Source organism: Aethalodelphis obliquidens, unplaced genomic scaffold (genome assembly GCF_003676395.1).
Source record: "Aethalodelphis obliquidens isolate GAN/ISIS:26980383/991018 unplaced genomic scaffold, ASM367639v1 scaffold55, whole genome shotgun sequence".
NCBI lineage: Eukaryota > Metazoa > Chordata > Mammalia > Artiodactyla > Delphinidae > Aethalodelphis > Aethalodelphis obliquidens.
This window is the reverse complement of record NW_020837999.1, coordinates 2,206,924-2,230,183: the sequence shown is the minus strand read 5'-3', so window position 1 is coordinate 2,230,183 and position 23,260 is coordinate 2,206,924. Positions and strand designations below refer to the sequence as shown.

Below are 23,260 nucleotides of genomic sequence, written 5' to 3'. Positions count from 1 at the left end.
GGAAGAGAGAATAACTGGGAAGAAAGGAGGGGGACTATGGTTTTATTATGTCTGTATTTTTGAATGTTTTAAGGTGAAAACATTCACTGTAAAATTATTTTTAATTGAAGTGTATTCATTTAAAAAAATTTTTTGCAGATATGTTTGAGCCTATCTCTGCATAGTAATGAGTGAATAAATACTGTTTGATAAGTTAAATTTTAAAAACCAAGGCTACACCTGAAAAAGAAATCTGTAACCTATATAAAGACCTTCCACAACTCAGTAAGAATAAAACAACAGTAGAAAAATGGAATAGGGAGATAAAGAAGGTGAAATATAAATGGTTAATAAACATGAAAAGGTGATGAACCTCACTAGGTATCAAAAACACAGATTAAAGAAGATGCCCATTTTTTTGGCCATTAGGCAGATATTTTAATGATTGATAATATAACACTAGCCAGGATGTAGGGAAACATAGACAGTTGGTGGAAATTTAAATTGGTATTGTTTTTGTGGTGGACAATTCTAGTCAGTATATAACTTAATAACCAGTGATTCTTTATCTGAAAGTCTGTCCTATGGAAATCCTTGAACAAGTGCACAGGTATCTATAGAAGAATATTCCTGGAATATTTATAGTATCAGAAATCTGCAAACACTGAAAATACTTATTATTAAGGAAATACTGATAGGTAAAAACCACAAGTCAGAGTAAGTATACCCCCATTTGTATATAAAAACCAACAGCAACAGAAAAGTCAGTCTTTGGTGTAATGCATAGAGAAAGGTCCAGATGGCTACTACACCCCAAAGGATGATGAATTCTGGGGAGTGGGATGAGATTCAGCTGGTGGTTGAGGGCATTTGTACTCTATGTAAAGGGGCTTATACTGTTTGAATTACTTTTTTTTTAATTGAAAAAAGAAGCAATTGATGCAGATGTTTTGGGGGCTAGGAGAAGAATATTAGAAAATCATGCTATCTGCTTTGACATAAATTATTAGCTGTGAAATCAGCTGTTCTGTAGTATTGCCAATTTGATTCTCCATAGTATTAAAACTTCCTAATCCCTTTGGCTTTCATTTTTGTAGTACCCATGTTGTTACAAATAATGTGACGTGTTCCTTCTTTTCCCCATTTCTTTAAAATGTGAAACATATACATGCAAAGTTATATAGTATACATGTACATTTTAAAGAATAATAAATAAAATGAACACCTCTATAACTCCACGCAGCATAAGAAGACAGAGCATTACCAGAACCGTCCAAGACTTCCCAGATAGCATCCTCTTCCTTCCTTATCAGCCACACCCACAGCCTATCACTGTCCTAAATTTCATGTTCATCACTGCCTTGTTTTTGTTCAGGATTTTACTATATATGTTTCCTTAACGCATTGTCTCATTTTTGAACTGTACCTGAATGGATTCACATATATAGTTTTAAGCACTCCATTTTTTGCTTAATATATTGTTGATGAGATTCATCACTGTTGATGCATATAGCTGTCCTTTATTCCTTTTCACACTTGAATAGTCTTCCACGTTATGAATCTGCCATAATTTATTCATCATTCTACTGATGGATATTTGGATGCTTTCCAGGTTATTGCTGTATCTAACAAAGCTACTATGACTATTTTTGTGCATATGTTCTCTAGATTATATACCAAGGAAGGCAAACGTTCAACTTTACAAGAAAATGCCAACTTGATTTACGTACTCACCAACAGCATAATGAGGTTTTTCATTGTTCCACACCCTCACCATACTTGTTGTCAGGCTTTTTAATTTTGGCTAACCTAGTAAATATGAAATAGTACCTTGTGATTTTAATGTACACACCGCAGATTATTAATGAGTTTGAAGTTTTTTTCATGTTGTTGGTCATTCATGTTTCTTCTCTAAAATGCCTGGATAAATCTTTTGCTTATTGGATAGCGTGTTTTCTTACTAATTGGTAAAGGTTCCTTTTATACTCTGGATACTAATCTATTAGCAGTTATGTGTTACTAATATCGTCTTCCAATTTGTTTGATTTGTTTTTTTTTTTTACTCTCTTTGTGATGTTTTTAGTGAATAGTTCTTAATTTTAAAGTAATAAAATTTATCCTTTCCTTTATGCATAACAGTTTCTGAGTCATGTTTTTAACATAAAATACTTCTCTAACCGGAGATCATCAAGATATTCTCCTGTAATTTCTACTAATAGATTTAAAGTTTTGCAATTTGCTTTAAAATCATTGATCCACCTGGAGTCAGAGGGGTGTGTGTGTGAAATGTGTTATGAAATAGGCATTCATTTTATAGGCATGCACGGATGAGAAATTTTCCTGGCACCATCTATTGAACAGTCCATTCTTCCTTCACTGATCTGCAGAGCCCACTCTTATCGTTTGAGTTTGCATCTATGTGCACAGATTGCTTTCTAGACTTCCATCGCCCTGTCAGTCTGTCCTTGTCCCAGTAGCTCATGGTCTCAGTTACTGTAGATTTATAAGTCTTGTGTAGCAAGGCAAGTCCAGCCTAATTCTTCAGGAGTGTCTTGGCTATTTCTGATCCTTTGCTCTTACATGTAAGTTTTAGAATCAGCTTCTCAAGTTCCACATAAAACCCTACTGGAATTTTTATTGAAATGACACTGAATCTGTAGACCAATTTAGGGAGAATTGGCATCTTTACAACATTGAACCTTTTTCTTCATCTCATGGTTTTTCTCTGTTGATTTAGGTCTTCTTGAAAGTCTTTTAACTGTTACACTTTCCTGTATGTCTTTTATTACATATATTACTAGGTACCTTTCCTATAAGTGACTTTTATAATTCTAGTGTATAAAATTGCAGTTGACTTTTTTTTTTTTTTTTTTTGCGGTACGCGGGCCTCTCACTGTTGCGGCCTCTCCCGTTGCGGAGCACAGACTCCGGACGTGCAGGCTCAGCAGCCATGGCTCACGGGCCCAGCCACTCCGCGGCATGTGGGATCTTCCCGGACCGGGGCACGAACCCGTGTCCCCTGCATCAGCAGGCAGACTCTCAACCACTGCACCACCAGGGAAGCCCGCAGTTGACTTTTATATTGATCTTTTCCAAGCATCCTTGCTGATCTTTCTTATTAACTTGGTGGATTTTCTGTGTAGATAATATCATCTGTGAGTAATGGCAGTTTTATTTCTTCCTCACCCTTATACCTTTTATTTCTTTCCTGTTATCTTAGTGTGCTGACTAGGTCTTCCAATTCAGTGTTGGATGCAAGTAGCAATGGTGGGCATCCTTGTCTTAAAACTGATTTTGAAGTGTTTTTAGCATTTTACCCTTGAGCATGCGTTGCAGGGTTTTGGTTTGGGTTTTGTTTTGTTTTGTTTTTTTCTTTCCTGCTTTGTTTTGTTCGGGTTTTGTGGGGGGTTTGTTGTTGTTTGTTTGGTAGGTACTCCTTATTGAATTAGGAAATTCTGTTCCATTCCAAGTCACACAGATATGCATTATATTTTAGCAAATGGTTTTATTTTACATCAACTGAGTTGATCATACTTTTTTCTTTTAATGTTAATATGGTGATTTATTTTAATAATTTATCTAAAGTTGAACTAAGCTTGCTTTCATGAAATAAACCGAACTTAGTTGCAGTCATTGGTTTCTAACGTTAAGTCACCCTCATATTCCTGGGATAAATCCAGTTTGGCCATCATGTACCAGCTTTTTTATACACTGCTAGATTCAGTTTGCCAATATTTTATTTAACATTTTTTCATTTATGTTCATGAGTAGGATTAACTTAAATTTCTTGCTTTTATAACAGCCCTTTTTTTTCCATTACTAAAGTGTAACTTTATAAAATAAAGAATAACTAGACAAGTAACAAGCATGCTAAGAATACCTTCTTTTTGAGAAATACAGGCAAGAATATATTATTAAGAATTGTGATGGCGGTGCTGATTCATTAAATCATCAGGTTATCAGGTTTAAGATAACACCCCTATTACATTGGTACACCTTAAACTTATACAATGTTATATGTCAGTTATATTCAGTAAAGGATGTGTGTGTGGAGATAACACCTCTATTAAAATGGAAGTGTGTTTCCTATAACGAAGGGGTGAGGTGTAGCACAGTAACAAAAAAAAAACAATACAGAAAAATTTACCAGATCTACTAACAGATCATGGTCTTTGGGAGTGGACGCTAGGACAGTTAACTTTTGATGAAGAGTTGAAGCTGGGAAAGATCTGGAAAGTATAAGAGACTATCTGAAGAGGGCATGCCTACATGGAATTTAGTTGTAAGAGACCGGGAGCAGACCTGACCAGCATGAAATCTCGTCTCTCTCTAGGAGAAACTGAAAATATGCTCTCTAACAGTTAATTTTTACATAGAATAAGCCATAAATTTTGTTTCCATTAATTATTTTTTTTATCTCTCAGTTCAAATCAACATCAAATAAGAACGTGTCTGTAGTAGGATGGATGGTGATGATGGCTGATGACCCGGAACATCCAGATCTCTTCTTGCTGACTGACTCTGAGAAAGGTGAATCATTAAAATAACTAGGGCTTAAGGTATTGCATGTACACAACTTTCGATAAGCCAAAATTTATCAATAGTTTAACTGGAATACACGACTAGGGGCATTGTTTGTGTAGTTCAATCTCTTGGGAAATATTTGTGTCACATAATGTAATGTATACTAATGATAGCAATATTTTTAGATATCAATATCTATTAATTGCTTATTTAATAAGCTTATTAAATAAGCTTATTTTCTTTGCTACATGGGCATAAGCTTGAAATTAAAAACCCAAATAATCCCTAGAGAGCTAATAACCAGAAAAGGAAGGAGGGAATTCGAGAATCTATAGACCACTGTTAACTTTAAAATCTCAGATTTACAATATGCAGTACCCCTTCGTTTATATTCTGAGATCAATTGTTATTCTTAAGCTCTGAATGTGGCAGAAGTTTTCCTTTAAATGATTTTTATTCCATTACTTTTAATTAAATTAATTGGTAATTTGACTCAAACCACTTTCCAAATAAGTATAATTTTAATTATAATACTTAGCTTACAATGTATAGAGACATTTATGAGTGAAAGTGTTGGCTATTGACCATAGGAGTTTTAAAAACTTTAAAACTTTAAACTTTAAAAGTGGATGAGAGAGGTTGGAGGGTGGGCTGTGTAGTAGAATCAGATCATACCTTCTCACCCTGCCTGTGCCAGTTGTGGAGACCTCAGTGGTCATCAGAACAGATCCTCATGTGGTTGCAGCTCTTCCTTCGTAAAATCTGCCAGCTGTTGATAAGCACCACAAAGGAAGCCAGAAAGAAAATTCTTTCATATCTGCCCAGAATCTTCCACTTCAGCAGCTCACTACTACTAAAATGAAGTTATATTACCATTTACTGACTGTAAAATTATACTTTGACTTCTGTTTATTTAGAATGCATATCCACAGATATTCGGCTTTTAGGATATTGTGGTACTTTAAGTAAAAATTTAAGAAAATATGCAGAAAAAGTTAGTGCAGAAAAAAATAATAGCAAAATGTTATGTTTTTAGATGAAATAGGTTGACTTACAGAGTAAGGAGCTCCTACTCAACATTCTGAATTCAAAGCCCCAGCCTCCACCCTGCCAATCCCAAAGGCCTTCATTATTTATAAAAGATCATTTTCATGGGGTTAAGTTAACAAATTATTTGTCTTCCATCAGTTCCTTAGTGTGTTTGACAGAACCGTTTCAGAGTACAAGGTTTTTATGAAGTCTGTACTGATGGTCTTTTTAAGGGAGGAGAGAGTAGGTAAATGGCAGCTGTGGCCAGCTGATCAGATACGTCTGCTATTTAGGTTGATCTAATGTTTGCATCTGTGTTTAACAAGCAAAACAGTGTTATTTTAGTAATTAAACATTTGGTGAAGAAAGCTGTTGCCTCTGAAAGTGAAAAAAAGTCTTTGAGAAAATCTCAAAGAAGAGCTGTATAACGCCTGCATATAGATGAGGCTCTTGAGCCATTGAATTCAGTTATAAAGGAAAGAGTAGCACTCAGTAAGAACTGGGAGATAAAAAGAACTCAGGTCAGTGAAAAAGGGGAATTAAGCTCAACTTAGGGCACCTATACTACATGAGTCCTTTCTTCTTTTCTCAGTTTATTACCTTAATACATATAAACATATAAAATATCCTTATTATGTGTCAGTTTTGAATTAGAGTCAACATAAGGTCTAAATACATACAACACACATGAAACAAATGAATTTCTAATTTTCTAAAAGAGAAAAAGTTGCCTTCTCAGATTTTTCACATAAGCCCTCACTAGACCTAGAAATTTCTCTAAATTTTGACAAATGTTAACTAAAAACTAAAAGCATAGGTTATATTGATGTTAGCTGATTAATCCTTAATCACATTAAATAGCTAATATTTAAGTGTTAAACATGTTAAAGCATTCTGGCCTATAAAAATTCAGTATTAGCATCTACTAATATTTAGATCATCTAAATAGTGCTGAGAAGTGATATCCTGCACTCTCATCCACTCATACAAATCTAGAGAAGCCAAACAATTATTATTATTATTTTTTTTTTTTGGCTGCGTTGGGTCTTCGCTGTGTGCGGTCTTTCTCTAGTTGCGGTGAGCGGGGGCTACTCTTCGTTGCGGAGCGCAGGCTTCTCATTGCGGAGGCTTCTCTTGCTGCGGAGCACAGGCTCTAGGCACACGGGCTTCAGTAGTCGTGGCTCATGGGCTCTAGAGTGCAGGCTCAGTAGTTGCGGCACATGGGCTTAGTTGCTCCGCGGCATGTGGGATCTTCCCAGACCAGGGATCGAACCCGTGTCTCCTGCATTGGCAGGTGGATTCTTAACCACTGCGCCACCAGGGAAGCCCCAAACAATTACTTTATTTAAATATACTTTAAAGAGCATTTAAGGAGGCAAAATACTTCTTTTCCAATTCATAAACAGCAAAACAGTGACTTTCTGCATAAATGATAGCACGTGAATGTAGCACAGAGAACTCTTCGTTTTATATGTATTGGAAAATCAGGTGTTAGAGAAATAGAATTCTTAAACGGAGAACTGTCATCAATTTTTATTGTTTCCCTTTGTTTTTAATAATTTTAGGAAATTCATACAAATTTCAAGCTGGCAGTAGGATGAATGCAATGCTGTGGTTTAAGCACTTGAGTGCAGCCTGCCAAAGTAACAAACAACAGGTAAGCATCTCTCTTAACCCTCAAAATAGTCCATAAATTGCGAATATATTTAAAAGAGTTCCAAAGAGAAGTAAGTGGACTCATTTTTGGAGTGAAGTAGGGAAACTGTTCATATTCTATTTCTTGTTGACCACAGTCAGCAAGACATGAAGTCCACATTTTAGAGAGGAGATGGGTAATAAACAAGCGAACAAATAACAAAATTTCAAGTCGTAAAAACCGTATGAACAAAATAGAATTACATGATATGGAGTGATGGGAGTAGAGACAGACTTTAAATAAATAAGAGTGAACAGCAAAGATCTCCCTAAGGAGATGACAATGACATGAATGACAGGAAGGAAGGGCCATGTGAAGATAAGGGGGAACAAAGTTCTGGTGGAGGGAAGAGTAAGTGCACAAAGACCCTGAAGATGGAACAAGCTTCAGGTGTTCAAAACAGGGAACTGTAGCCCTTGTTGGGAGAATGTAGTGGGAGGCAAGGAGACTCTAGAGAGGTAAAAATATGATGGCACCTTAACAAAAATTATTCTGATTTGTCTTTACTTGTTCTATTGACAATTTTATGCGGGTTCCTGTGCTTGCAGTGAAACCCAAAACTATGTGGACTTTTTGTTTGTTTTTATTTTTACTGAAACAAAGATGGTCTAACTCAAAGGCTTTCAGCTACAAAGGGGAATGAATCCATAGTGGTGTTTTCCCCAAACCCGGTTGCAGATTTAAAGTTGAACCATGAATTGGTAGGGCAGACATAAATAAACATAGACTTTTTTAGGCCAGTTTTCAGTTGAATATATTTGAAAATTTTATTGTCTTAAGGTACTGAAATACAGAAGTATATGGTAAGTGTTATCAATAGCTAATTTTGAATAATATAATACATTATACAAGTTTATAAAGGTTATAAACGTATTTTCCACTGTGTGCTATCAGGACCCAAGTTATTATCCCTTTTTTGATAAAGGAAGAAACTAAGGCTCGGAAATCCTAAATGACCTACACAGGGTCAAACAAGTAAAAAATCGTGGACCTGAGATGACACAAACTCTGTCTTCATCCTATAGATTCATTCTTCTTAAATATTGTTGGAATGGGCCTTGTTCTCTTACAATTTTTATTTCAAAAATATATGAAAGACTAATAGCAATATTTGGTACCATTCTTAACAATGTCCCTTAAGGACATGAAATACCATAGAGCAAAAATTACTTTCTTGCCCCTGTCAAGTTAGTGTCTGGGACAGAATGAAGGAAACAAACCTTCTTTTGCCTAAACCAAGTTTTTCAGGATTCAGCTCCATGCCGTACATTTTCTTTAAATGTAGCTTAAAGTACTGTATCATTTCTTTTCAATCTCAAGTTTCAAGATTAATCTAGACAGGGTATGCGTACCAGCATAGAGGTTCAATTTCTTTTTATTATATTAGTGGACTTTGCTACTGAATAAGCCAACCAGATGTGTATAAATGGGTTTTTTTTAATTTGTTTGTTCCTATACTTGGAAGAATCAGAGAAGTAGCAAATTTATAAATAGAAGCTGTGAAATTTGAAAACTTTTAGTAGAAGACTCTAACTCAGGTACAACACCTTAAACCACAGTCAGGCAACTTAGGAGGAAATGAAAGTGTTACTTTATTAAAATATTGGTTTTCTTAGAACCAGACCCTGAGAATTTATACTTTAATTTAAGCACTCTTGGATTTGTACTGTTGTATTTATAGTTCAGTTATGATTATATTGTCAAATAATTTTTCATTCAGAAGCTGACACACATAAGAGATTAATCTTTTTTTTTTTTTAGTATCCCAGGTTTTCAGAAAAAGGTTGCTAAAGTGTGGGAACTGTTAAGCTCTTTTAAAGGACAGAGTAATGACCACTGATGCATGAATTTCTCTACCAGCACAACTCTGGAAAACTGGTAGTAAAAGTTAAGAGCATTTTTTTTTAGCATGGTGAAGCCCTCTTTAGTCCTTGACTAGAGGGTTCATTAATTTTTAAAAACAAAATATATTCATATTTCTAAGAATTATTGTTGAATTTCAGACTTAAAAGAAATCAAATTAAATTTGATCCAGTCTATAAGCAGCAAACTGTTATATAACCTATAGATTTTTCAGAGTCACAAAGTTTCAGGTAAGAGTTTATCTAGCAATGAGTTTTATTCTTTTATACTCATTTTCATGATGATTTCACAAAGAAATTCTTAGTAATGTTTGTTATAAAATTATCTGTGCTGCATTTTAAAATTTGCATGTAGGAATTCATTGTAATACATATAATGAAAAAATAAATGATGACAAGCATTTTGTGTGGAATCTCACACTACTACGGCCATACTTACTCTTTCCTCATTCATTTATTCACTCAGCAAACATCTCCTGAGCTCCCCTGTGTTAGACAAGAAAGATACTGTCTCTGCCCTTTTTCCCACCCGGATTTCAATTTATTGGAAAAAGTATTAACTCATCTCAGTGACTTCCTCTCAAAAATGTTCTAGTGTATTTTATTCATTATTCATAAACAATTACAGTACCTTCTATCAAATTCCTTTTTTAAAAAGATATTTAGGTCAGAAAGATTTTAATATTTGGGCTTACTTAGAATGACAAGGAAATATAAGAAATAGTACTTTGAAAAACACCTTTTAAATACTGTCAGTTTGTAATGCTTATATTTTTTAGGTTCCTACAAACTTGATGACTTTTGAGTAAAAGCCTGATAAAAAACAAGGTGAACTGTTATCTTAAGTGAAAGCAAGGACCTGATGAAAGAGCGCCAGCTATAAACCAATCCTGTGCCAGGAAGAGCCCAGAGGTTCCATCTCAGCCTCTGGAGTTCTGAACCAAAAAAGCACTAATTTCAGGGAATGAAGTGAGATATTCCCAGAGAACAAATTGGAGTTGCAAAACAAACTGCCATGGACCATGCTTCTTATCTCTGAACTGACCTGTGGAAACCACTGCCTTAAAAGAATGAAAGGAAAACCAACATGAAACACCAAATAGTGTGTGTGAATCTTCTGGCGGTGCTGTGCTTGGAATAGATCGTAGCTAATTTGCATTTCTTTTAACTTTGTACTAATTTTGGAGGGGAGAATCGCCTTTTTTTAGATACACTTTAAAAAGAAAAACATATTTCTTATGGGTTACATTAGGAGCTGGGTTTAAAGTGAGGTGTAAAGCTACTCCAGCTTAGTAGGGTTCTACCAGCAGCCTAGCGGAAAGGTTTGCTTGAGCTTCCATTAGTCTGCAGCCTCACTCGCTTTTTCACAACAAGAGTGTAGGAATTAGAAATGTTAATAATGTGAGTTGTTGGAGTTTGTTTGGGATTTGGCGGGGGGGGTTGTTTTGGATGAGGGGAGATTTTTAAAAACACTAAACTCCTGAAATTTAGTACTGTTTGGGGTACATTATTTCCTGCAGGAGGTATAAAGGCTGAGTGTTCATATGCCAGACACTTTTTTCAAGTGGGCTCCAGAAAACATGGTTGTTTTTAGCTGGGTTTAAAGCTTGGCCTTCTATATGAGTTCATTGTTGGACCACAGATCTGCTTAGTAGAGAACTGTAATCCCTACCTAAACTTTTCTAAGAAGATTTTACAATAACTACATTTTTCAAGTGAATTGGATTACCCCTTCTATCACTCACAGGTGATTTTTATCATCAAGGGTGATGTATTGATATTTTATCAGGATAGTTTCCTTTACAGTGTTTCATGTGCACAATGCCAGTTATTTTTTTTGTTATTCATTTTCATTATTTTTGATCAATATGAGATTCAGGATCACATTTGTTTAAAAGAGAGTCGACGTATGTACGTATGCATGTATGTATTTTATTATAAGGCATACAAAATAATTTTCAAAGGGAAAAAGGTGAAAGACTGAGATGCTGGGAATTTTAAGTATCAAAACTTTCCTTCCTACTTAAGCTTCCTTTATTACAAACATTTTTCTCAAAACTTACTATAGGTCCTTACAATGAAACCATATTTTGTCAGTAGTTGATCAAGCAGTTTTGTGAGAGCTCTTTAATGCAATAATGCATTTAACTTTTGAAATAAATGTTAAGTTACAAAAAATGTTTGCAGGTGAAATGCCTTAGAGTTTTAACAAAAAACTGGCACTTGAAAAAAGGCTGTGTGTTGGATGTTACAAACTCATGAGGCATCATGGATTTTGGCTGTGGCCCAGAGTAAGAAGTGCTTTTTTGACTGGTAACTTCTGATAGACTTCTATTACTTTGGGCCTCACATAAAATTTTTCAGATTGTATTCTTGGAGAATTTTATGCTTTTTTTTAATCATAAGTATTTCATCCTTGAATCCATGAAACTTAAATAGAAAATATTGCTTATTAGAATAATTAGCTAAAAAATCTCTCCATTGGAAAGTAGAAGAGCTTTCCCTGAGTGCTTAGTTTTTAAATTTAGTGTTCTGTTTGGAAAGGATATTAAGAGTTCAAATATCTTTCTCATATAGCACAGTTAGTAATACCATTACTTCTGGTTTTGTGAAAAGTGACATGAGCTGGAAGAGGGCAAAATGTGGCCTATGCTAGTGATTTTATCTCCCAGCATAGCCCACACTGGGCGCTGAGAAGAGGCCCTCTGCATAACCAGCATAGCAGTATTACTCTGTAGACCTTGCACATCTGACTTTTGTTTTAATTTTCTTGTTTATTTCTCTTCAGAAGTAAGTGTTTTTAACAGTGTATGTGCTTTTTAAAAAACACTGTGGATGAAAACCCTGTGGATTTTTTATTATGTTTTCTGTTTGTCATAAATAAGCTAAAGTAGATAAGTTTCTGTGGAGATATGCACCTGGAAGTCAGAGCCTGACAGCCCACAGTTTTGCCAAAGAGAGAGCTCCACTGGAAGATGTGTTTGATATTTTCAGCGCTAAACATGAGGCTGCTTGTGCAGCGTGAGAACAGTGTTCAGGTTTGGTGACTAAGTCCATATATAGATTTGTGGCCTCTGACTGACTGAAACTGAACCGTGCAGCGGACGTCACCATTATTTTTGTCTTCAAATTTGTCCATTCAAAAGATTGCTCATTGCTTTTTAAGGTGAATTTAGCATTTGAAGCAAAGATCAGTGAAGGAAGTGAATTAAAATAGTGTAGGTGAATTTTTTATCTGTAATTCACCAAATGAGACCTAATAATAATTCAAGGAAAAATAAATGTTACCAAAATATATTAAATATTTAGGCAGTGTATTAGTGGGAAGGTGAAATTTTTCTCCTCCTGTAAGGCCTACCCTTAATAAATTTGTAAAGTAGCGACTCAAAAGCTTGAAATTTCCACCAATATTAAGCTCATTTGTTTCTCTCCAAGTCAAGAAGACCTCATTGGAAATTCCATTATAATTTAAGCTACTTTTTGGTAAACATAATGATTGGTATATTATCCAGCCTGGTGTAATAGTATAATACCACCCAAAATACAGTTTGAGGCACATCTTATTTAACTGTTTGTTTGAACATGGAAGCTTATTTTTCATGCAGAAGTAACATAACAGTTTTTAAAATACAACTATAAAAATAACTGCTGACCTCGAAGAGCACTGTTTTTGGTCTCATGCTCCCTCTTTGTTTGAGTTCTGCTTATTTTTTTCAGAGGCTTTATTTTTACCGTACCTCCAAACTGTAAGAATTAAAAGAACCAATCAAACACACCTTCCTATTACATTTTCTTCACTGTGTAGATATTATTTGCGTAAACATTGCAAAAAGGGATCCAAGCAATTTGAGTTTGAGTATTTTTTACTCCCCAGGCATGTACTTCAATGACAAATGTTTTCCTGTGTGGAAAATGCCATATGACTATTGCACTACTTTCTGTATGGACTGTCTTGGTATTGTGTCTTTTTGTATGTCAAGAACTAGGGTGTTTGTAGCTGCAAAGTTTCTGTAAGTGGCTTTATTCCTCTTCTAGAAGATTTATAAAGGAGCCCAAGGTGCACTGTTATAGAAGGAAAAAATGTTTACGGTCTCTAGTGTATACACCTTATGTATTAGTTGAAACCAGGGCCCTCCAAGAGCAGCCCGGCCTATTGCTCTCTTAGGATTACTAGAATTTACCTGGCCAAATGATTTGAGCGGAAGTCTTTTTTCTTTTTTCTTTTTTCTTTTTTAAGGTTAAATCTGTAAGTTAAATATGCCTTTACTACTGAAGACAAAACTATAGGACATCATATTAATTAGAAATCGACAATAATAGTAGATTTAATCCATTAACTTTTTAGAAGAATGTATCCACTATTGATTTCCTTCCTGTTTTTTTGAGGCACATTCCTTTACAACGAGTTTTTAAACCACCATATTATCTTCTGCAAACAAGGGGTACCAGCGTTGCTTAACAGAAGATAATCATCAATTTTAAAAAATTCTCTGCTTCAAAGGCTTTTGAAATAATTGGATCCCTTTTTGAAAATGAAGATGAATTTTTACTGTGTCCCCGTGGAACAGTAGTACAGCTGTTGCATGAATAGGTGATACAAAGCAAGTGGTGAGGTTTGTCTGACTTCTTCAGTGATCTTTTAGGGTTTGCTTTTATTTTCTCTCTCTCTCTCTCTCTCTCTCTCTCTTCTTTTATATTTCTTTCAAACATAGTAAATTTATAATTTTACAGCCAGAGTAGTATTCTGTTTTTTTCTAACAAACATTGTTATTTAATCACATTGGTGATAATTATTTTCTGTGTGAAGTCAACCTTTTCAAAATGATTTAAGTATTTCTGGTTTTGCTTCCTTAAAAATGGCTTGTGTCTAAAGTAATTACTTTTCTCTTGTTAGAGGATTCCAATGAAAGACATCTGTGCATGCAAACTTTTAAGCTTTTGGAAAGCAATTTCATTACACTGGTATCTCAAGTATGTAGTGTGGGGAAGATTTGGTCAGTGCCTTATCAATTTGAAGACCAACTTTAGGGCATCGAGTATGACAATAATCACTTGCCCTGTTACTCCTCTTATTTCAGGAGTGTGTGCTATCCCTCTCTCCACCAGCTTACTCTTTCTCACAGCAGGTCTAAGAAAATGTGTGCAGATCACTCTAGGTAATTGTTGCATTCCACCTTGGCTTTGAGTCTTTTCAGACAAGCTCCGTCCCTGCTCCTCTCCTTCCAGGGTAGAAGATTAAAATTAAACCCACCAAATCAGCCTTTAGATGAGCACTCCTGAGAACAACTTTGAAGAGCATCCATCCAGCTGAGTTTATTTTTATTTTGTGTTGTTGAAATTGTTGTTTTGAACATAGATTTAATTATGTCCTTTCAGAAAATCCTTAAAAGAATGCAGTACAGCCAGAAAGATCTGTTTGGGTTTTGTTAAAGCTACTGAAATCCCGAAATGAGAGTCCCTTTTCCCAGAAGTGAGATTTAGTTCAGTACATTCTTATATTTAAATAAGACTCAGACCAAACAAGCAGTCACTTAACCTACCAGTTATTGTTTACTTGAAAATACTATGTCAGGAAAGTGAAAACAGCTCCAAAATATAAATTAAAGAGAAGTTAAGAGAGTAAGCCAATTCTCAGTAAAAGCAAAGCCTGGAAACATTTTGCTTCTCCGAGATTATTGCAAGATCTGGAGCTACTCTTGTTCAACTGAGTCAAGATGCTATTTTCACATTTTTTAAAGGGCTAGTATGTTCTAGAATAGGCAAGTAAATTTAGTGTTTAAAGCCAAATGAAGGGTTACCTCGTCCTTAGGGGTTGTTAGTAGAAATTAAAGTTTGATTCTAGTCATTTGGACTGCAAAGTGGTGATGGGATTAAAGGAATACATAATTAGAATGTTTTGGGATTGAACTTTTTTTCAAAATAGACAAGTAGAAAATTTCGTACTTAGCTGTGCTTTAGATATGAGGTAACAAATATTAATTTTCCCATGAAGATACCACTTATTAGAACTATTCACAGATATAGTCCAGTAATTATTGACTTACTAGGTCTGACAGAGTAGCTGATAATAAGTCACCAGACACTCAAAAGAGTTTCTATACCTTGATTATTGACAAATCCATTGTTTTACAGCCGACTGAAGTATGTTATGTGTGGGGAGGGGGTGGGGAACTCGTTCACAGTGTAATCTAAAGGAGATAAAAGCATCTGTGGGGATGAATATCCAATGATGATAATATACAGGAAAACACAAGCCATTTTTATTCTCCTTCATCCCGGTTAACTTGAGGTACAAAGATGAAGTACTCATTTGCACTATGACCTCCTGGAGTGACGTGCAGCTTGGTTCCTCTCTCACTTTTTGTTTCTGTTTAATATGCAAATGTGAGTGTGAGATCTTCAGTGTGTTTGCATAATCTAACTTAAAATGAATTTAAGTACAGTTTTCTGAAATATTTCTATTGGAATAAATTACTTAAAAATATAGATTGTGTGGGGATAGTTTGTTTCCATATTTACATTTTTATCATTAATTTTTAAATAAATGCTCTAAGTTGATTTTTTTCCTCTTTCTAAAATAGTTGACAAGGATTTTGTTGGTATGGGGAAGCTTCTATCTGGGTAAACTTCAGTTGCTCTTCTTTATCCCAGAACAAGGATGTGCCCTGGCATGCTGACAGATGGGGCCTTGGGGAAAAGAGGTCAAGGGTATAATATTTCCAACCGTATCTCCCCACTCCAAGTATGTGATATAATATGACCAGTCCCCATAGAGGCCCTCTTTGCTAGTACTGTATTTCATAGATTCCAAAAAATGACACTTTCACTTCTCACCATTTCTGAAAATAGAATCCGTCTTCCAGCCTAGGGAGCCTTAAATTGGAAGAAGTACAGAAATACATGTGTTGAGTCTCCTATAAGTCATCGGCTGGGGTGTTTGCTCTGCTCTAAGAATTCCACATGAGCTTGCCTCTTAAGAAGCTTGCGAAACCTCCAGACAGGACTGAATGCCCAGTGTTTGGGTAAACCATAACCCAATTTTCAACTGTTTTCTCACCTTTTTGATGCCTTTGAAATTTTTCCCTGTCCCTGCACTAGAACCAAAAGAGAGTGACAACTCTCTGATGGGGTCAGCCTGTCTTTACCTCACACAGCACCCCGTTCTCCATGTATGCATGCTAAGTTTCTGGGTTCCCTTTTCTGTTTCATTAGTTGTTTGTCCCTGAGCCAGTACCATATTGTCTTCATTACTGTATTAGCTGTGTAAGTCTTGATATCTGGTGAGATAATTGCATTGTTCTTCAAATTTGCCTTAGCTCTTCTTGACTCTTTCATCCTCTCTATGAATTTTAGAATCAGTGTGTCAAGTTCAGTGAAAATACTGTTGGTATTTTTATTGGAAGTGCTTTCAATTTATAGATTAATTTGAGAGTTAACAGTTTGAAAGATTTACTCATCTCATTTATGAACATGAAATGTCTCTCCATTTATTTAGAGTTTTTAGTGTCTGTTAATGTTTTACAATTTTCTCCCTACTGTTTTCATACATCTTTTATTAGTTTATTCCTAGGTAAACTAGTTTTTGTTTCTGCTGAATTACTAGTGTGTATGAATGCTATTGATTTTTTTTAATATTTATTTATTATCTGGTTTCTTGGGGTCTTAGTTGCAGCATGTGAGCTCCCTAGTTGCGGCTCACCAGCTCCCTAGTTGCGGCATGCAGGCTCCTTAGTTGTGGCATGCGAACTCTTAGTTGCGGCATGTATGTGAGATCTAGTTCCCTGGCCAGAGATGGAACCCGCGCCCCCCCTGCATTGGGAGCGCAGAGTCTTATCCACTGCACCACCAGGGAAGTCCCAATGCTATGGATTTTTTTTTTAATTTATATTTTATTTTTGGCTGCACTGGGTCTTTGTTGCTGCATGCAGACTTTTCTCTAGTTGAGGCGAGCAGGGGCTACTCTTTGTTGTAGTGCGCGGACTTCTCATTGCGGTGGCCTCTCATGTTGCGGAGCACGGGCTCTAGGCGTGTGGACTTCAGTAGTTGGGGCTCGCAGGCTCTAGAGCTCAGGCTCAGTAGTTATGGCGCAAGGGCTTAGTTGCTCTGCAGCATGTGGGATCGTCCCAGACCAGGGCTCTAACCCATGTCCCCTGCATTGGCAGGCGGATTCCTAACCACTGCGCCACCAGGGAAGCCCATGCTGTTGATTTTTATGTCAATACTTAACATCTGGCAACTTTATTGAAATCCCTTATCTAGTTCCAGTGGTTTGTCCAGTATGATTCCATTACCATATTGGCTGCAAATAAGGTGATAAGATTGGGAGAAAATATTTGGAGTTTATAAAACAAAGGATTCATATCAAGAATATACACGGATTTATTTTTTCTCTGTAATAAGAAAATTTATTCAATAGAGAAGTGTGCTAAAGGATATGAATAAACAGTTTATAGAAGGAAGCCTATGTGGCTGATCTATGGAAAGATGCTCAACCTCACTAATAGAGAAATTCAAAGTAAAATCACAGAAGAGCTGTCACATTATATTCATCAAACTGGTGAGGCCATGCCAAAGAGCATCTGGGCAGTATTAGGGAAATTGTGTATGTATACAGAGCATAAGAATTAAGAATTCCAGCACTGGATCACTTACTAGTTGCATGATCTTGAGCAGATGACTTAACCTTCTTTCTCAAGTTCCTCATCTATAAAATGTACACAATGCAAAGGACACCTCATAGAGTTGTGAGACTCACCTTAGCTCATGTCTCTAAAGCCCCAAGAGCAGGACCAGCATTAGGAAGAGCTGTCAGTGTTATAGGGAGAGTTGTTGTCACTGTTGCTCCGTAGCCTGCCATTTCTGCTCATGGAGTCAGTTATAGGGAGTGGGATTAGAGGTGAAGGGGAAATTTTAAGTAAAACAAGGGAGAGGTCTTTGCATAGTGAAGTCATAGTGAACCAAGGAGCATCTTCTTGTAAACCAGTAAGCCAACTGAAGAAGTAAGCCAGGTATATTCATTATAGACAGACTGGCAGGTAGAGAAAAACATGAAGAAAAGCCACCTAAAAAGAGCCCTCATGGGCTTCCCTAGTGGCGCAGTGGTTGAGAGTCCGCCCGCTGATGCAGGGGACACGGGTTCGTGCCCCGGTCCGGGAAGATCCCACATGCCGCGGAGTGGCTGGGCCCGTGAGCCATGGCCGCTGGGCCTGCGCGTCCGGAGCCTGTGCTCCACAACGGGAGAGGCCACAACAGTGAGAGGCCTGTGTACCGCAAAAAAAAAAAAAAAAAGAGCCCTCATGTATTATTGTTGATTATTAAGAACAGTATTGCAACCACCTGGTGCTTGTTTAAAACGATGACTTCTGAACACCACCCCAAATTGCCTAAATCAGAATATGAGGACAGTGCCTGGTACCCACTAAAACTGGAATTCAATTTGGGCTGATTTGACCACAGCCCAGTCTCAGGTAAAAGTAACGATTATTCAGTTTGCTTTGTTATTGCGTGTCAAAACCAAGTTGTTTATACAGTTTAGGTTTGGAAACTGTTAGCATCTATACTAAGCTATTGCAGAAGAGAGACAAGTTGCTGTTTTTATTGCCAGATACTATTCTGAGATTTTAACGTGAAAACAGGAAACTTTTCCAATAGGCGTGGAAGGAAAACCTGGAGATTCACTGTGTCTTACATCTTAAACAATTAACAGTAAGTACAATCAACCAGTGGACCTCTACTGACCACTAAGTTCTACAGTAGCCATGTTTTATGACCTTTTGCAATCTCAATAATGTTTTAACAAATCTTAACCACACAAATACAGGATCAGAATTTCTGTGTTGAAAGAGATTAAATGACTGTACTTTGGGTCGTGGTCACATATCTCCCTGGATCTTTGGGATAGACAGCCTACAGAAAAGTCCATAGTATGGCCTGATGCAATTTGAATTGAGACCTTTGATTCTAGCCTAACTTGCTATGACATAGCTAATTATGTTCTATGTCTCATTCCAAATCAAGATAATTCATGCACTTGGGTGACACATTTTATGTGATTCCTTAGTTTTACTAAATTAAACCTAATTCCCCTCTCAAAGGAAGACTTATTTCTCGTTTCATGCTTTTCGTTCTTTAAGAAGAGGCTTGTATTCAGTTTTCCTATTGGTTAAAATCGTCCATGGATGCCCTTTGTTCTTTGAGCTTACTGCCAGCAGGAGGGCCTTCTGCACTAAAGGAACTTTCACAGGGGCTCATCCTATGTGTAATGGTGACTTGACACTCTTTTGCAGCTCAAGCTCAAGTTCCCTCTCTCGAACTCAGAGAAGGGAAAAGGACAGTGAAGGGAACATATCAAATGATGAAAGTGTCTCATAGAGAGCTGTGTGTTTTGAAGCAGTAAAGAGAACTTTTCATGTAATACCCCCAGCAGTTTAGAAACTATCAATATATACTTGTTCCCAAAGGAGATAATAAGCTTTTCAGCCTAATTTAAATTGTGGGAGCGGGGTTATCTGTAACAGTGTCTAATGCAAACCATCTCTCTTCTTTCTACTTCTGATTTCACAGTTTAACCTCTCATGTTAGACTTTTTCCCCCCTACGTTTTTTGTCAATGTGTCTCACTTTTGGATATCAACTTAATCATTTACAGTATGATTGTCTCCCTTCCTATTTGTTTAGATCAGTGGTTCTCAACCTTGGCTGCAACTCAGAATCATCCAGGGAACTTTTAAAAATCCCAAAGCCTGGGCTACACACCAGACCAATTATATAAGTAAGCATGGGGGCGGGGAGGCAGTAAGCCCCTCAGGTGACATGAATGTGCAGCCAGGGTTAAAAACCAATGTTTAGACTGTTGGTCTCTGAACATTACAGAGGCTTTAGGACTGTGGCTTTCAAACATCAGAAGGCATCAGAATCCCATGGAGGGCTTGTCAAGACTTAGATTGCTGGGTCCCACCCCACAGAGTTTCTGATTCAGCAGGTCTGGGGTGGGACCTGAAAACGTTCATTTCTAACAAGGTCCCAGATGAGGTTGATGCTGCTGGCTTGCAGGCCATAGTCCGAGAATCACTGGGAATGAGAAATCGGATTAGAAAGGGGAGATTGGAGGATCCATCCTCACAGCACACTAAGCTGTGCGTGTGCAGCTCCATCCCTGTGAATGCGATGGATGGCATGCCAAGGGGAGAATGAGCATACGCGCCAGGTGGTGGGAGGGCACGAAAGGAGGAGACGGCGCCCCAGAACTCTGAGGAGGCTTGGGATGGGAGGCCGAGCTTGTGGCTGGGCCGCAGCAAGGTCCCCAGCAGCTGTGGAGTGGCTGAGGAAGCCTTCACCCTCATTTGATCTCTGGCCCACCTCCCATCCTCCCTGCAGCTCAGTGTTGACCTCTGCAAAACTGGAGCAATAACAATGTTTTGACTGCTTGCAACAATGTATTTACTCACGAAGCAGTTATTTCAGAACATCCCCGTGATCCTCTTTTCCTCCCTCTAACAACAACGAAATATCTTGAAGCAACAGGAAAGTGGTTCTGTTAAAAGCCTTTGGCAAGGTCATTTGCCCCAATGCGCCATAGTCCCAACCACTCCCCATTAGTCTTTTGACCGATTTTCTCCACTGGAACAGAGGGTCCCATTTTATGACCGAGAAATAAGCTGGCCTGGAAGCAAAGCTGTCCCAAAGAGCAGAGAGGAAGGTGGAAAGAACCTAGGTCCTCAGTGATTTCCTTGTGCTGCTGAATTAACCCAACCCTGGGAGAGTCCAACTTCCGGACTTCTTACATATAATAATAATAATCTCTTTTATTTTTAAGAGAAGAAAAAAAGGAAGAAAGAAGATACAAGGGAAATAGAGAAAGGAGAAAGGGAGGGAAGAGAGAAAAAAAAGATGGGATGGAGAAAAGAAAAAACGAGGAAGATGGGGAAAAGGCAAGCCACCTTTAAGACTTCTGTGTGCTGGTAAGGAATGATGGAGCTGCAAAAAGAATACTTTAATAGATTTCTTGCAAGATTTCTGTTTGTGCCCCCATAATTCATTAATTTTTAAAAGTAACAGCCAGGAGGTATTAACAGTCTCAAAATAAGGGAGAGGAACATTTGTTCCTTATGTGGATCCTTTTTGTTTGTTTTGTTTTGATTAAAGGGGAGGAAGTGCGCCTCCACAGGCCAGAAAGGTGGTGTAGAGACTGGACGCAGGGGCAGGCGGCGGAGCCCTGGTCAGCCAGTGCCCTCGCTCATGGCTGGAGCGCCCTGAGCCGCCTCTGCCCGCAGCCCTGTCAGCCGCAGTTCTGCTCGAGGGGGAACGTTCTGTTCCTCCACTTGGGTAAACGGGACGCAGGCTCCTGCTGGTTCTTGAATCAACGGGGAGGCCAGCTGAGCAGCTGCCTCCTCACGGGGTCAGTCAGTGTTGGCAGGCCCTCTGCTCCCTCGGGGCCCTAGTCTCCCTTTGTCAACAACACCAGCTTCTTCAGAGATGCTGAATTCTCCTAAACTCTTAGAGCCAGATTGTTTCCCTCGTTGCTTTTGTTTTGATGTGTCTTAAAATAATTAAGCTTTTACTGGCAAGTATTTCCCTTCTCCCGTATGGCTAAGGAGGCGTCTCACACATCACACCAGGGCAAGGTGTGCTACTATGGTATCTGGTAAACAGTTGCTAAAACAAAGTCAAAAGTCCTGCTCAAATCAAGTTCTCTTTTGTACTGTTCTTCCATCTGCCCCGAGCTATGTAATTGCTGTCAGAAAATGTAACCCACTGCACCTCTGAGGAGTTTAAGAAAAGCAGCTTCTGGCACCTTTCTGGTACCTCTGCCAGGGACTTCCTGGCAACATCTTAATTATCCATTTGCTAGTTAGCAAGTTGGTCTAGGAAGAAGTCTCTTCTTTTACTCTTGGAAAGTATATACTTGGGAATGTCCAGTAAAAACCAGTATGTGCTGGATGCCTGCTCTCTGCCAGATTCTGGGGAATGGGAGGCTGTCTCTGACCGAGGGCTCTCACAGTCGGGGTGGGAACAGGAGGGCTGAGGAGAGTCACTCAGGAGTGACCAAGTGCCTGACGAGTGATCACCTGCGTGAGCCCGGCAGGGTCTCTCACCCAGCAGTTGAGGTCAGAACAGACAGATGGCTGGGTGGGGGCAGCTCCCTCCCCATCACCCAGTCCCTGTACCTGGACCCCAAAGCCAATCTAGGCAAAGGTGACTAAGCCGCTGGTCTCCTGTCCAGCCCACTCGAGTCCTGCCCTATGTCTCCTCACTGTGTCCCTACAGACACCACTCCACGTTCCCAATGTGTTTCATGGAAACTTAGCAATTTGATTCATCCCATAATCCCATAAGTGAGTAATCTTACTCACTTTATATGCAATATCTCAGTATTCCTTATAACAACCCTATGAGGAAGGGATACTTCTTCCCAAATAACAACAGGAAAAGTCAGAAAGGTTGAGGAATTTGCCTACGTCGTCACCCAGCAAGGGATGGAGCCAGGATTCAAACTCTGATTGGTCTGATTCTCAACCTGGTGGACTTTGGCTTTCAGAGCTGTAACTAGCGGATTTTGGTGCCCAGAGCTAGCAGCACAAAAGCTCAGCAAATAATGTTGTGATTTATTAAGTGACTCAAAGAAAGAACAACCATCAGCTTCCTGTTTTAGTTATTCTTGCTTAGGACAGTTTCTAGCTGAAGAAATTCATGTGCTGTCAACATGCAAATGTAATCTTTTTTTTTTTCAATGTCTGTGCCAGGCCAGAACCTCCCTATAGGCCTCGCACGCACTGTGCTGAATCTGGTCCCTGGAGTTCTACAACCTCACTTCAAATACAAAGCACAGAACAATTAGCACAAACAATCCCGAATTGCTTAACTGTCACGTGTACGTGCTAGACCAGAAAAGTTCTGCCTAATCAGAGGGAGAAGCACCACGGTGGAGCCTAGAGAGGTTGGGAAGGCTGGGTGGAAGAGGTGAGATTTATGTGTGGGTAGGATTTACGGCCAGAGGAGAATTGAAAGCAAGAACTGGAAGTGTTACCGACCCAGGTTCTTGGCCTCTTTAATCAATAGCAGTTGGTAAGAGGCCGGACGAGGAATTCAGGCAAGGCTTTATTGTGACTCATGCTACAGCAGCAGGGAGCGAGAACAGGACACAGTTTCCCTTGCTTGCTCCCTGGCAGGGC

The 23,260-nt window shown here is 38.1% G+C and overlaps 1 protein-coding gene across 5 annotated transcripts in view; it reads left to right on the top strand.

The window, feature by feature from the left end:
- RALGPS2 (Ral GEF with PH domain and SH3 binding motif 2) overlaps positions 1-15,648 on the top strand; it is a 179,634-nt gene extending 163,986 nt beyond the window's left edge. For all 5 annotated transcript variants that reach the window (XM_027086204.1, XM_027086203.1, XM_027086205.1 and 2 more), the window contains 3 exons: positions 4,404-4,509; positions 7,098-7,189; positions 9,870-15,648. In XM_027086204.1, the coding sequence (XP_026942005.1) occupies positions 4,404-4,509; positions 7,098-7,189; positions 9,870-9,899 (228 nt within the window). In that variant the 3' untranslated portion in view covers positions 9,900-15,648. The remainder of the gene's footprint in view (positions 1-4,403; positions 4,510-7,097; positions 7,190-9,869) is intronic.
- The last annotated feature ends 7,612 nt before the right edge of the window (positions 15,649-23,260 follow it).